Source organism: Gopherus flavomarginatus, chromosome 1 (assembly GCF_025201925.1).
Source record: "Gopherus flavomarginatus isolate rGopFla2 chromosome 1, rGopFla2.mat.asm, whole genome shotgun sequence".
Taxonomy (NCBI): domain Eukaryota; kingdom Metazoa; phylum Chordata; order Testudines; family Testudinidae; genus Gopherus; species Gopherus flavomarginatus.
In genome coordinates, this window is record NC_066617.1 from 143251793 (window position 1) to 143267250 (window position 15458).

Here is a 15458-nt window from a genome sequence, read left to right on the forward strand (position 1 = left end):
CGGCAAGAAGGAACTGAGGAGCAGGCGGGCCAGCAGGGGTATATATCAGGCGCCATGCCGGCGCCACTCCAGGGGGCGACCTGCTGGCCCACCGAGTGTTGCTAGGGTAAAAAGTCTCCAACGAACGTGCACGCGGCGCGCGCACACCTAACTGGAATGGATATGAGCAACACATCTCGAAGAACAACAGTTACAAAGGTGAGTAACCGTCTTTTTCTCTCCCCCTTCCCTCCTTTCTCCCCACCAATTCCCTGGTGGATCCAGACCCAGTCCCCGGGGGTCTCACTAGAATAAAAAAAAACAATCAGGTTCTTAAACAAGACAAGCTTTTAATTAAAGAAAGAAAAAACAGTAAAAATTATCTTTGTAAATTTAAGATGGAATATGTTACAGGGTCTTTCAGCTTTAGACACTGGGAATACCCTCCCAGCCTAAGTATACAAGTACAAATTAAAATCCTTCCAGCCAAATACACATTTGCAAATAAAGAAAACAGACATAAGCCTAACTCGCCTTATCTACCTAGTACTCACTATTCTGGACATATAAGAGCCTGTATCAGAGAGATTGGAGAGAAACCTGGTTGCATATCTGGTCACTCTCAGAACCCAGAGAGAAAAACAATTCTAACAGCACACACAAAAACTTCCCTCCCTCAAGATTTGAAAGTATCCTGTCCCCTGATTGGCCCTCTGGTCAGGTGACAGCCAGACTCACTGAACTTGTTAACCCTTTACAGTCAAAAGAGATATAAAGTACTTTTGTTCTGTTAACTCCTACTATCTGTTTATGACAAGCACTGAGTGGGTAAATCGTGAATAGTAACTCTCTCTTCAACTCTTTCAAGGCCAAAGCCGCTGGGCCCTGCCCTTAGCAACCCAGGTCCTCTAGAAATGTTGAGTGCTGGCATAGTCCACCTTTGTGACATCATAAACAGAGTTCTGCTGAAAATTACCTCTTTTCTACTTCTGAACATTTTACCTTTTTTTTTCAAAATTATTTTGTGCGTATGGGTGAGTTTGAAACATTGAACACAGTAACCTCCCACTCCATAATTACAGCACAAGTTCCACATCTGAACCAAACCTTCCAATCAGATCTCTTTCTCAGCTGCCTCTAGCCAGGGATTGGCTCTCTTCTCTCTCTTTCTGGCTTCACATCCTGGATGGGGTTTCTTTCCTCAAAAACTTGTTGCAGCAGTTTCACAAATTCTATATACTTTAGTGGAACACGGAATATCATTCCAATTCTTCCTATTTGCCTTTGTCTCTATATGCATGACAGCACAGTTCTCCATGTTGCCATTACTAGGTTCATTTTGTCTCCAGAATCTGTAAGAAACATGTGTGAGATACATATTGGTATGAGTTTCAAGTGTTCAACAAATTCTAACAGGTGCGGATGAAAGAAGGGGGCAAATTAAACCCTTTAGTTAACCCAAAAGATTCTCCTACCAGGCTGTACACTGTTTCCTTGAAAAGGATTTATAGAATCTGCTCATGTTCCCCCAACAAATTTACTCTTTACTAGACAAGAAGCACTTGTAGCTACAGTATGGCCAAAGCTCCTTTGTCCTTCCCGCAACCCTCACCCCTTTGCACGTCCATTACACTGTATGTTAACCTGCGGGACTAAGGAGGAGACAGTAATTTGTCTCCATCACAGGAGATACTCACGCTGCAGTCTCATTATATGGAGTCTGATCCACCCAGTGCCACTGGCCTTCCTCTGCCTGATCTGTCAGACCGATATAGTAACTCCCGTCTGAGATAAACGTAAAAGCTGTCTTTGTCCAATTGAAAATGAAATCCTGAATAAAAATTACAAATTAATTGCCCACATTCAGTCATTGAGCTGACAGTAGTGGGCAGGAGTCCCTGGAGCACACGTGTGTGCGCTCGAGAGAGAGAAGATGATGGCTGGGAAATCCCAGGATTGAATGAATAGGGAGACTGAATTCCCAGCTCACCTTCAATAGACCCCAAATTCCAGAGGCAGAGGGGATTCTCTAAAGATCTGAATGCTCGGCTCCCCAAAGAGTCTAATCCCCAGAGAGTTACCTGCTCAGTTCCTGTGTTGATCACCACCAAGTGGGAGCCCATCCCTGTGCAGTTTGTCTCACTGTCACCCCAGTTCATGATGTCTCTAGAGAAGTAGTAGCAGCTGGACTGGAAGTGCTTCCAGCCCATGGGACAGCATGTCCAGACTTGCCCTGTGAGGGAAGAGAAAGTCAAGGAGAAGAACTCGTAATAATGAGAGATGGAAAATCCCTACTAATCTGCCTCTTTCTCATTCTCTGGAGACAATGCGGGATTGTTCCCTATAGTTTATTCCATCGGGCTTTGACTTCTCCAGTTCTGAGACTTTGTCCAGACTAGGCTAGATAATGTGCTGTTAGAACATGTTAGCTCAGACAGTCAATAAACCCAGTGTAGATTAACGTGTGTTAGCTGACATCTAGAAAAAGCAAAATGACTCAGTTAATGTTCAACCTCTTTCCCTGGGGAGACTTGTCAATAGTCTAATAGGCCCTCAGAGATAGGGAATGTTTCCTCATCCCCATCCTGAAATGAGCTTCTTTCGCTCCCCTTTATCCCTTCCTCCTGTGAACACACTCAGCTAGCCCCTCCCTCTTGTTGTTGTTCACACCCTGCCTGGACTTGTAGAAAGTTGCTATTTCTCCTCTTAGCCCTCACTCAGTCAATCTGTACAGACTTTATTTTGTTCCCATCCTCTCCCCCATACATCAGTCCCTCCGGCCCCTGTTGATTCAGACCTGGGTTAGTCTCTCCCTCCCTCTCTCTCTTTCAGAGTCACTGACCTTTCACCTCAGCTCTCCCCAGGACACAACGCCACTCTGCAGAACTCTGGGGCAGGGCCTTGTGCTCTTCACAGCCTCCATTTCCCTTGAGTAGAGTGACTGGAAAACAAGAGAGGAAAAAAGGAGAATGGATCCAACTATACCCTCCTTCTCCCCCGCTTGGGTGCAACCCTATTTCTTCATCTCCTGGCCATGGACAGTCCCAATGTGGCTGCCCCTTGTAAGCGTCCATTATTGTCACAAGTGCCAACAACCACCTCCCCTGGGACAATAGGGCAGCTCAGCTCTCTTCATATTACTTCTGGTGGTGGGCACCAGTTTTATTGATTGACTAGAATAAGACAACCCATCTTGGTCAGTATGGCAAGAAGAGTGTCTGACCCCAAAGGGGAAAGATGAGGGTGAATGTGGCTAGGCAACAGGTTATTAATACTGGTACCCCTCATCCAAACAGTAGCAGATATCAGAAAATCAGTGGAGTCTGGGTATTTTCTTGCTGTAACTTATTTATTGACACGACTCCTGAAACTGGTGTGGTCAGAAACAGCATTCGGGCAAATGCCTCTTTCAGAACTCTGAGGCCACACACCAATGCCTATTTGCCGGGAAGCAACTCTGCCCCTAGAGTTAAAGAGATTAGAGCACAGTGAAATCTCTTGCTTTTCCCCACAGCTCCCTGTGAAAGAACTGCCAAGGCTGGTGATATCACCGGGGTGTGTGGAGCTTCTTGGGAGTTGGTCAAGGTGATGTTGGAGAGTGGATCAAGAGAGAGACATCTGGGAATGGTGACAGGGCTGTAAAAGGAACCATGAGTTGGAGGGTGTGTGAGGGTGAGACAGAAGGTCTGGCTAGACTTACCTGGAGAGCTGGGCTAACTCAGGAAGGATTGAACCTGAGGAGGGAACCTGAAGAGGCTGAAGGGAGCTCAGTTTGGTGTGTCTCAGAAGCTCCCTTCATAGGTAGATTGTGGTGGGCTCTGGAGGAGAGATATTCCTCCACAAGCCCTCCCAGTAACCCAACAACAGGGGTTGGTGCTGAGCAATGACACCAGACACGGACAGGTCACAGCACAATCTGCCTGTATATTTGTAAATAATTAAGAAGCTCAAGACAGACTTACACAGATAAGGTAAGATGAGTGGTTTCTGTGCATAAAACTTTTTCTTTAATGCTTTCAATTCCATGTTAGATTATATTTGTTTTTGTTCTTGATAAATAAGATACTTTTTTTTGCTAACTTTATGACTAAGCCTGATATGGGCTACTAATGTATTTAGACACCTGATTTCCACTTCTTGAAGTGATGCTAGTTGAAAGGAGTGTATGGAAGGTGAAGCAGCTTAAGAAATGCATTGAGTGATCTAATGGAGAAGCAGCAGTCTGCAGGTTACAGCAGAAATGTCTTATGGTTAGTTAGCCCAAATGTTATGGTAGTTTGGAGTTATTTGAGCTGTCTCAGTGAGCAGAAAGATACATTCCATTTAAAACAAAAGTTGAAGCTTAAAAATAGACTAGTTGATCTCTCCATAGGTATGTGACCGTATCCTCTGATGTGCTGCGCACCCCCAATTCCTGTTGAAGTCAGTGAGCTGATGGTGCACAGCACCTTGCAGGACTAGTAATGAGGATGATGTCCTCAATGAGGACAAGTGCCCTAAACATGTTTAAAGCTATTTGGATTATAAGTAAAAAAAATTATAAGAAATTAGAAATTACTTCTAGGAACTGGTGCCCCAGATGCAATAGGCTCTGTATCTCATTCCCCCTGAGCCATCCAGTCTGTCTGAACTGGAGCCAAATTGGAACCAGTGTCCTGGAGCTGAAAGGCTGTGTATTCCTCCTCCAATCCGTTTGGTTCACCTGGACCCCAGTAGTTGGAGCTGGATTAGAACTGATACTCTAGAAGGGAAGGGAAAGGCTCACAACCCCATTCCCTGATCCCTCAACTCATCCAGTCTACATGACATAGAGTTGGATTAGAACTGGTGCCCAGGTACAGTGCTAGATATTTTCCACTGATCCTTCTGAGCATCTCACACCCTACCATTGCAAGTTAACATCCCTCATCCTCTGGACATTTACCACCCACCTCCTCCTACTGCCAAATCCTTCCCTCATATCCCAGACATACTTTTCTCAAGTGACCGTATTGCTTGCTGCCCATTTCTAATCTTGTTCATCCACTCACCCTTCCCCCTTTGCCAGCCAAACAAGGACTGCTCCCAACAATATATTCTTCAGGGCTTTCTCTGGGACCAAATATTTGGGCTCCCACCCTGTCTTCAAGAAGACTCTTCCACAGTCTAACAAACACCTCTGCTGGGAATTGTTTCCTGATTATCCAGCAGGATATTTCCCTCTTTGCTTAATTTTATCCCCTTTATTCCCAGATCTCCTCTCTCAGGCATCCTCCTCAAACAATTCCTCTCCCTCTTGGATAATCAGCCATTATATACTTACCAATGAGGGCAATGAGGAGAGAGACACACAGCAACAGCAACAGTGCTGAGACCAACCGCAGGAATTGCCAGGTAGGTTTCTGGGGTGCACTCTGTGGCGTGCTCTTCTCTGGAGGTACTAAAGGCAAAGACCCCCCTAGCCCCCAAAACAGTCAGTTCTGCTGATGGTAGCCCTGCCTTCTGGGTGTGAGCAGCCGAATGAAAAACTTCATGCAGAGACCAAATATCAACCCTTAGTCAAGAGTTTAAATGTTCTTAGTGACAGGACCAAATTAGAACTCTGGGTGAAGACCCCTTTGATGAAGCTCAAATTCCAAGCCAAACTCCCCAACTACAGCCCCTATAGTGAGCAAATATTCCAATCACAGGTATTCGGGACTGAAATTAAGTTTTTGAGGGGCATGGTGGATATAAAACTGGCTAGATCATTGGGCTCAATGTCTAGTTGGCAGCCAGTATCAAGCAGAGTACCCCAGGGGTCTGTTCTGGGGCCGGTTTTGTTCAACATCCTCATTAATGATCTGGATGATGGGATGGATTGCACCCTGAGCAAGTTCATGGATGGCACTAAGATGGGGGGAGAGTTAGATACACTGGAGGGTAGGGATAGGGTCCAGAGTGACCTAGACAAATTGGAGGATTGGGCTAAAAGAAATCTGCTGAGGTTCAACAAGGATAAGTGCAGAGTCCTGCACTTAGGACAGAAGAATCCCATGGATTGCTACAGGATGGGGACCTACTAGTTAAGCGGCAGTTCTGCAGAAAAAAGACCTGGGAATTATAGTGGACCAGAAGTGGTATATGAGTCAATGGTGTGCCCTTGTTGCCAAGAAGGCTAACAGTATTTTGGGCTGTATAAGTAGGAGCATTGCCAGCAGATCCGGGGAAGTGATTATTCTCCTCTATTTGGCACTGGTGAGTATTGCATCCAGTTTTGGGCACTCCACTACAGAAAGGATGTGGACAAATTGGATAGAGTCCAGCGGAGGGCACCAAAAATGATTATGGGCTGGGGCACTTGACTTATGAGTAAAGGCTGGGGGAACTGGGTTTATTTAGTCTGCAGAAGAGAAGATTAGGGCAGGATTTGATAGCAGCCTTCAACTACCTGAAGTGGGGTTCCAAAGAGGTTGTAGCTCAGCTGTTTTCAGTGGTGGCAGATGACAGAACAAGGAGCAATGGTCTCAAGTTGCAGTGTGGGAGGTCTAGGTTGGATATTAGGAAAAACTATTTCTCTAGGAGGGTGGTGAAGCACTGAATGGGTTACCTAGGGAGGCGGTGGAATCTCCATCCTTAGAGGTCTTTAAGGCCCAGCTTGACGAAGCCCTGGCTGGGATGATTTAGTTGGGGTTGGCCCTGCTTGGAGCAGGGTTTTGAACTAGATGACCTCCTGAGGTTTCCTTCAACCCTAATCTATGATTCTATGGAGTTACGTGTTTGAGGGAGCTCTTCATGTCTCACCAGAGTATGCCCACAGCTGCCAAACTTCATGTAGCACTTTAAGATCTAAGTAAAAAGCGCTGTTTAAGAGCTAGGTATTATTATGATCTCATATGAAGTGAAGCTAAGTAAAGCTTAGCTCTAAGTGAAGCTTTTTCTAGGGCATTCCCAGAGCATTCCACACTCCCCAGAGAATGTTTTATTGTTCTAACTTCTATTTCCTCCACGTGTGTTTGGACCCAGTGGTTGGGGTGGGATAGGTGGTGCACCAGCAGGTGAAATGAGGAGAGTGGGGATGATTGTGAGGAAGAAGTGCAATGGAGACACATGAGAGGCTAGTCATGCTAACTAGTGTAGTCAGCTGCCCCTTGCACCACTACTCACTCCAGAGCAGAATTTAGGGACACTAAGCAGCCCAGCGTCATTAGGCAGTCTGGGAGCTTGAGAATCATAGAGAACCACAGGATGGTCTATCTGTGTCCAGCTGCCTCACAAAAGAATCCTTTCTAGATACAATACAGCTGAACCCCATCTCTTCCCTACCGCGAGGGACACCACGGGTACCAGGGCGGTGACAGAGGAGGGAGGGGAATGGGTCATGCACAGAGGGAAGGAGAGGGAAACACTCACTGAGGGACTGGCTGCTCCAGGTCCCAGTAAAGAGCACTGCAGGAACACAGGAGCATGGAGAATAAGGGAGGGGACTAGGGACAGCAACACTTATTGCAGGAGAAGAGTAAAGTAGCTGGAGTGCTAATACCTGGTGAAGGTCCCTTGAGAGGATGTAATAGTTTAAGTTTAGGTCTAGAGAGATTCATTTTTTTCCTCCCTTGTTCAGTTTGTAATTCTCAAGTCACCCAGTAGCAGCAGCAGACAGGGTAACAGTCAGAAGCAAGGCTTTTGATAGTGCACTCTGCTGGGAAAGTGTATATATCATTTCTAAAATACACAGTGAGTACACCGATAGTTACTGAGGTTGGTTGAAAATTGTCCATTGAAACGTTTGTTTTTTAAATGGAATATTGGGTTTTTGACAAAACAAAATGTTCACGGGTAGTGTCTGCTTTCATTTTTTGAGGAAAACAAAACAAAACATTTTCTCCTCAGCTCCCACTAGCTGTTACACTGTGCTCGTTTACTGGGGGCGTGTGGCTGTGTCTATGCATGATCTTTGCAGGGGAGATCAGGAGGCCTCATCCTCTGGGAGATTTTTAAATCCCTGACTCAACTCCCTTCTGCCCCATTCCAAAGGTAAAAAGGGACTGTTCCGATGCATTTTTATGAGCCCTTTGGATAAGTCATCTTTAGCAGGATCTACCTACCTTCATATCTATCACAGTATCTGAGTGGCTGGCTCGGCAGTAGCCAAAAAGGAAGCAAAACTTCTCCATCAGAGACAGGGAAAACACCCCAATCTTCCCATCCCTCTGGTGCCGACATTTTAATATGCAGCTCCTGAGAGCCCCCTCCAGCACATTGTCCAATTTAGGAGTTTCCAAGCTTCTCAAGGATGCACCATGGATAGCTAGGCAGCATGAAACTCACCCCCATCAGTCTTTGACAGTTCCCTGGAGCAGTTGGCATTGCAGTGGAGCTGCTGGGTTGTTATTTGCTGGACTCCTTCTCCCCATCTTCCAGTGGCTCTGCCAGTTGTCTATCTAGTACCAGCCCTGCTCATGGGAGGCCCTCCCTATACCACTCTCCACACACCGGGACACTCTGCAGAGAATCCTGGGAATGTGGCTAGAACACAGGCAGCCTATGTTCAGCTTTGTTCTCACTGACCATGGGGTCAACATGACCAAAGTAATTATCCATGAGCACTATAGCAGCAGTCAGCACTTTAGTCACACCCCTTATCTTCTAATCACTCACCCGAGTCATCTAGAGAGGCCCTGACTCTGTGAGAGCAACAGCATGCAGCATTGGTGGATATTTCTATTGCTCTCTGAAAGTAATGTACTAGCTTTGGCCAGTCCAGGGTCCCTTAGGCAACTCCCACATAACTTGCAGCAGTGTTTGAGCATGCCCTGGAACCTCCCAATGTTCACCTGCAAGAGCAGACTCATCAAATGCCTTTTGAACAGGACATGGGGGAATATTAACAGGAGGACGAGTGAGGGCAGGAGGAATATCTGAGTACAGTATATCCAAGCCTCAGTGACAGCACAGTGTTACTGAGTCAGTCACCCCAACTGTGCCTGCGCATTTGGCTTCTGTGACTCATTTCCTGAAGAAGGCAGGGAAGGATCCCAAGCAGGTCTCTGTCAAGGCAGCTGAGATTGGCAAATCTGAGGGCAGAGCTGAAAAGTCAGTTTGTGAATGTCCTTGACAGCACTGAATACATCTGTATAATCCTGCCACATCGTGGGGTTGTGAATATGGTCTTGCAGCTTGGGATGGAGACCCACAGGGCAGAGCAATTTCTGTATCCAAATAAATATGGACCAGCCTGCATTTCCTCCCTATATTTTACCCCCCTTCTATTCCTGCTGATCCTCACAACCTTGTCATCTCACAGCTCCCTATATGTCCTTCTTCCACACTCAGCATTGTGCTTTCTCCCATGCAGCCCCTGACTTTTGGATTATTTTCAGTCCACATCAGGTTCCTCTGTCTTCCTCTAGAAACCCCTCCTAACTTTTCCTCCTTTACGATCGTGCTACATGTTGCTGCTTCTGAAGTATGCTTCCTTACATTGCTGTTTGTTTTGTCTTCATCTGTACAGTGTTCAGAGCAGTGACCAGGCCAGTTAGGCTGTAAGGCCATTGGGGCAGGGAACATCTCTTATGCTTGTAAAGTACCTAGTAAATTTGCATCATTATATACAACATTTGTTAATAGCAATAACAATTTTCAATCTTTTTGATCATTAAATGTTAGTTACTTTTCAGCAGAGTTAGGCATGAGGCACAAAACTGGATCCAGTTTCAGATCTCAGATACTTAAAGTCTCCAGGGATTTGGTCAGGCCCATCTCTTCTACTCAGCCTTTGTTTCCTTCTCTAGAGCTGGGCAAAAAATTTTGGATGACAGTTTATTCACAAAAAAAATGCAGTTTCAGTCTAACAAAAAGTATTGATTATCTTAATATATATATATATATAGTCAGGGAGCTAGATTCAGAAGGGGACTTAGGTACCATTCACAGAACAGCCAGTAGAGGAAGTGCCCCGTTATAACCTTTGGATCAGTGGTTAGGGCACTCACCCTGGGACATGGAAGACCCATATCTGACTTGCTGTTTGAGAACAGGGAGTTGAAACCAGCCCCTCCCTCTCCTAACCATCCGGCTAGTCAGGGATGGGTGTCTCACTTACCCCTGTTGAAACTGTTCCAGTTTGTATAAAGAACTAACTAGTACTTATGACAGGGACTTGAGGCTTCCCCTTGCCAGGGAAGTGCCCTCACAATGGGGCTATCATGTATTCTAGAGATAGAGTTCTTTCAGTCTCTCCTGCAGAAACTTTTCCTCTTTGTGAAAAATACAATCATTAGACCCGACTGAGAAAATGACTCTACAGCTTAGTGGTTAGGGTGATCATGAGGGGATGTAACCAAGGTTCAAATGCCTGTTGTAGAATGGGAAATTGAATCTGGGTTTCCCATCTCTCAGGTGAGTGCCCTAACTAGGCTGAAGGAGGGGGCACCACCAACTCCACCTGTTTTATGCCCCTAGCCCTTTAAAGAATGCCCAGAAACAAAACATTTAGCTCAACCTGATAGGGACTTCTGTCGACTTTTACAATTTGCTGAAAATTTCAAAAAAGTTTGGATTCAGTTTGACCCAAACTGATTTTTTTTTCAGATCTGCCAGTGAATCAAAAAACCCCTGAGTTATTCACCTAATTCAATTCTGCACTCAATCCAGGCAGATTACTTGCCCCTGCAGTAAGTGCTGGCTTTCATGAGGGTACAGAGGACAGGCAGCCATCATGAAATCTCTGCTCTGGGTTCTCCTCCCTGCCTACCCCTGAGATACTGCAGGTCCTGTCCATACTCTGGAAAAGGCCTGACAACAGTATGTTTAGTTGCTGTTGCTGCCCCTCTTCTAGGCAACGTATTGTTCCCTGGGCCCCTGAATCTTTTAGCTACCAACATCTTGGTGGGTACAGACTTCAATACCATATGTCCTCCTTGTGGGGTCTCCTAATTCTATTGCTGGTATGACCCCATCCATCATCCTTCACATTATAACCTTGCTCTGAGCTGTTCCAGCCACACACACCCCGGCTGTGTCCCTAGAGATCCCCCTCTCTGTATCTCAGCCCTTTGTGTCTATGTGGATATTCAAGCGGAGTTCTGAAATGCCCTAACCTCTAATGCCCTCACTGCATCTCCTCTGGAGATTTCCTTCCCTATATCTCTTTCATAGAATCATAGAATATCAGGGTTGGAAGGGACCTTAGGAGGTCATCTAGTCCAACCCCCTGCTCAAAGCAGGGCTAATTCCCAACTAAATCATCCCAGCCAGGGCTTTGTCAAGCCTGATCTTAAAAACCTCTAAGGAAGGAGATTCCACCATCTCCCTACGTAACCCATTCCAGTGCTTCACCACTCTCCTAATGAAAAAGTTTTTCCTAATATCCAACCTAAAAAAAGGGCCAGATCTATAACTTTTTTCTTGATTCCCTATACCCTAGAAATTTCCCTTGTCACTGCCCAGGTATTGGCAAAAATCTCATCTATACCACCATTATCTAAGGATCAGATGGCAGCCAGTGGCCTACAGGAGAAAGGCTCTAACAAGCAACTTCCTGATTCCCCTGAGCCAGACTCTGCCCCTAGCCTAGGGCTAGATGGGAAACAGTGCTGCAAAAGTGAAAGTCTCCATAGCCCATTCCCCTAAATAGTCTGTAGTTTACCTTTGGTCTCTGCAGGTGTTGGTGGCGGCGCATTCTTGAACTTTACTTCAGCGTAAGTAACCTCTGATGCCATTTGGAGATTGTTGCCGACCCCTCTTCTTTATATATTTATATTGTTATTGTATTTAGAATTGATCTTTTAATTCCCTAGACCCACAGGCCAGTCATGGAGTCCTTTCTATCTGGAGTGTCTGCCACCCCTTCTCCCATCTGTCAGAAGAGGAGAGACAGGAAGAGGAAAGCCCTTAAGATGAGCTGGGAGGTGCTGGAGATGGAGATATATCCCAGACAACTCTTGGACAACTTCACTCAGAAAATCAGCCTGGGCTTTTTTCCTCATGGGTTTATATTAAATGAAAAACAGGAACCTAGTGGCTGAGAGAGAAGTTGCATCCCCCACTGCTAATAAACATACACAGTCAGTCATTTCCCAGCCAGTAGGGTTTCATTTTCTGTCTTTATGCAGTGGTGGTGTTCTACAGCTAGGTGCTCAGATACCGCAGAATATTTTCTGAGGGGAAAACGCAGGATACATACCTTAACACACTCAGAACCACCGTCACCAAACAAGGACGCTCCACTAGAGAAGTGGACAGTCTTGCCAACCTCAAATGTTCAAAAATCATGAGTTAGGCTTTAAAATTATGAGTTAATGTAAAAATAATAGATGTGATGTTCTTTTTATTTGCCTTCTGCTTTTTGAGCCTTTAGGGTACACTCTCTGTGTGTGTGTGTGTGTGTGTGTGTGTGTGTGTGTGTGTGTGTGTGTGTGTGTGTGTGTGTGTGTGTGTGTGTGTGTGTGTGTGTGTGTGTGTGTGTGTGTGATATTTTGAAGCTTTCTCCATAGCCATGAGGGCTAGAAAAATTACTTTTTGTTTAAGAATGAAGGCTAAAATTATCACATAGCCACTTGACTGCAGGAGCTGGGTGTGATAGGTTCGGTCACAGAAATTCCCTCGAGACTGGCACTAGATGTGCTGGGATGCCATTGAAAACAACCCCCCCGCCAGAGAATTCTTCCCTCCACTTGTGTCTTGCTGCGTAAGACATTCCAGTCAACTACAGCACTGACTAAGAGGTTGGGCCACACACCCCGCAGTTCACTGAAACTGAGATACACTCAGCTCAGGGGCTTCTTAGTTAACAGAGACTTTCCCAGCACCCAGTATTCAGTCTTTCAGGGAGCCTAAGCCCCAGATAAATCCATTTTTCTCTGAATAAAGCTTATACAGGGTAAACTCATAAATTGTCCGCCCTCTATAACACTGATAGAGAGATATGCACAGCTGTTTGCTCCCCCAGGTATTAATTACTTACTCTGGATTAATTAATAAGCAAAAGTGATTGTATTAAGTATCAAAAGTAGGATTTAAGTGGTTCCAAGTAATAATAGACAGAACAAAATAAGTTACCAAGAAAAATAAAACAAAAGTCATCCTTATCAGTTTTTGACAGATAGTCCACTGGAGCAGTTACCCACAGAGCGATGCTGCTGGTTAGATATTTGCTGTGTCCTTCTTCCCATCTTCCCATGGCTCTGCCAGTTGTATACCTACTGCCAGTCCTGCTCATAGGGGCCCCTCCCCACACCAATCTACACACTCCAGGACATTCTGCAGGGAATCCTGGGAATGTGGCTAGATGATGGGCAGCTGATGGCCATTTTGTTGTCACTGACCATGGGGTCATCATGATCAAAGTAATTATTGATGAGCACTAGAGCAGCAGCCAGCCCCTTATCTTCTAATCACTCATCTAAGCCATCTAGAGAGGCCTGTCTCTGAGAGACAACACTGCAACAGCATAGGTGGATATTTCTACTGCTCTCTGAAAGCAATGTACTAGCAATGGTCAGTCCAGGGTCCCTTAGGCACCCCCACAGTACTGGCAGCAGTGTTTGAGCATGCCATGGAACCTCCCAGTGTTCACCTGGTACCAGCTGAGTGAGCAAAACCAAACTCTTCAAATGAGTACAGTACATCCGAGCCTCAGTGACAGTACAGTCAGTCACCCCAACTGTGCATGCACGTCTGGCTTCTGTGACTCATTTCCTGAAGCAGGCAAGAAAGGACCCCACGGAGGTCCCTGTCAAGGCAGCTGAGGTTGGCAAATCTGAGGGCAGAGCTGCAAAATCCGCTTGCAAATGTCCTTGACAGCACTGAATACATCTACATAACCCTGCTGGATCTTAGTGTTGTGCACAAGGCCCTGAAGCTTTGCATGGAGACCCACAGACCAATTTCTATATACTGTACAAAGGAATATGGGCCAGCCTGCATTTCCTCTCTATGGTACCCCTGGTCTTCCTGCTGATCCCCTCAAACCTGTCTCCTTACTGCTCTTTTTGTTATCTTCCCCCCACTCTCAGCTTTTTTGTCTTCTCTCATGCTGCTCCTGATGTGTGCAATTTTCTCTCTGTCCTAATTTATTAAGTGATCTCTCTCCTTAAAATCCACTTCATTCCTCCCTGGCTTCTCCTCCTGAGTGATTGCTCCACAGGCTTCCATTGCTGAATGACAGGGTTCTTTGCCTTGCTTGTTTTGTCTTGTCTAACTTAGATCGCATGCTGTTGCAGGCAGTGAACATGAATGTTAGATTGTAAGATCTTCAGGGTAGGAAGCTTGTCTATTAGTAAAGTGCCTCGTAAATTTACAGCAATAAATGTGATTGTTAATAGCAATAACAACGAGGACTCCTTGTGGCACCTTAAAGACTAACAAATGTATTTGAGCATAAGCTTTCATGGGCTATAACCCACTCCATTAGATGCATGGAGAGAAAAATACAGTGGGCAGCTATAAATATACAGCACATGAAAAGATGAGAGTTGCCTTAGAAAGTGTGGGGTCAGTGCTAACGAGGCCAATTCAGTCAGGGTGGATGTGGCCCATTCCCAACAGTTGACAAGAAGGGGTGAGTATCAATAGAGGGAAAATTACTTTTTGTAGTGATCCAGCTACTCCCAGTGTTTATTCAGTCCTAATTTAATGGTGTCAAGTTTGCAAATTAATTTCAGCTCAGCAGTTTCTCATTGAAGTCTGTTTTTGAAGGGTTTTTTGTTGAAGAATGACCACTTTTAAGTCTGTAATTGAGTGTCCAGGGAGATTGAAGTGTTCTCCTACTGGTATTTGAACGTTACAATTTTTGATGTCTGATTTGTGTCCATTTATTCTTTTGGCAGAAACTGTCCAGTTTTGCCAATGTAAATGGCAGAGGGGCATTGCTGGCACATGAAGGCATATATCACATTGGTAGATGTGCAGGTGAATGAGCCCCTGATGATGTGGCTATAGCTATAGTAATAGCAATAGTAATTCTTAATGTTTGTGGGGTTTCTAAGTGTTTGTCAGTAGAGACAAGCAGGAGACACAAAATTTGGGTCCAGTTCCAGATTTCAGATACTACGTCCCCTTAAAGTCTCTAGGGATTTGGTTCAAGCCCATCTCTCCTTTGTAGAATTTGGTTCCTTGTTCTCTCTGTAACATTCTCAATATAATTGTGACCACCACCCAACAGAGACAGTCTGTTCCTCTCCTGGCCAGCACTGACTAGGTACAGAAGGATACCAGGGAGAGGCAAATGGGCACCTATAATGAAATTAAATCTGCTCTGGGCTGTCCCTGTATGCCCTGGAGATGCTACAGGTGCTGCTCATAGACCAGACAACAGTATATGAAGTTGCTGCTACCCATGTTTTACACAATGGTCTCAAGAGGTCTAGTCCAGTCCCCTGCACTGAAGGCACGACCAAGCATTATCTAGACCATCCCCATCATGTGTCTGTCTAACCTGCTCTTAAAAAAACAAATCTCCAGTGATGGAGATTTCATGACCTCCCTAGGCAATTTATTCCAGTTTTTAACCACTCCGGCAG

General features: G+C 45.4%; 1 protein-coding gene across 2 annotated transcripts; it reads right to left on the reverse strand.

Annotated features, from left to right (window-relative positions):
- Positions 1 to 333: 333 nt before the first annotated feature.
- LOC127057639 (C-type lectin domain family 4 member A-like) lies at positions 334 to 11887 on the reverse strand. Of its 2 annotated transcripts, XM_050966585.1 has the most exons (6): positions 11585 to 11887; positions 5282 to 5416; positions 2822 to 2920; positions 2061 to 2212; positions 1677 to 1810; positions 334 to 1331 (listed from the first exon to the last, which is right to left on the reverse strand). In XM_050966585.1, the coding sequence occupies exons 1-6, from the start codon at positions 11655 to 11657 to the stop codon at positions 1181 to 1183; spliced, it is 744 nt and encodes a 247-aa protein (XP_050822542.1). In that variant the 5' UTR covers positions 11658 to 11887; the 3' UTR covers positions 334 to 1180. The 2 variants fall into 2 exon arrangements, with proteins under 2 accessions (XP_050822542.1, XP_050822551.1); XM_050966594.1 differs by lacking the exon at positions 5282 to 5416.
- Between the last annotated feature and the right edge of the window lie 3571 nt (positions 11888 to 15458).

Bases quoted from the DNA above. Each gene is read 5' to 3' on its own strand.
- LOC127057639 (XM_050966585.1), bottom strand. From the start codon at position 11,657: ATGGCATCAGAGGTTACTTACGCTGAAGTAAAGTTCAAGAATGCGCCG. The intron at 5,417-11,584 runs GTAAACTACAGA...TTTGGGGGCTAG, and splicing joins AACACCTGCAGAGACCAAAG to GGGGGTCTTTGCCTTTAGTA. The intron at 2,921-5,281 runs GTAAGTATATAA...CTTGTTTTCCAG, and splicing joins TCTCCTCATTGCCCTCATTG to TCACTCTACTCAAGGGAAAT.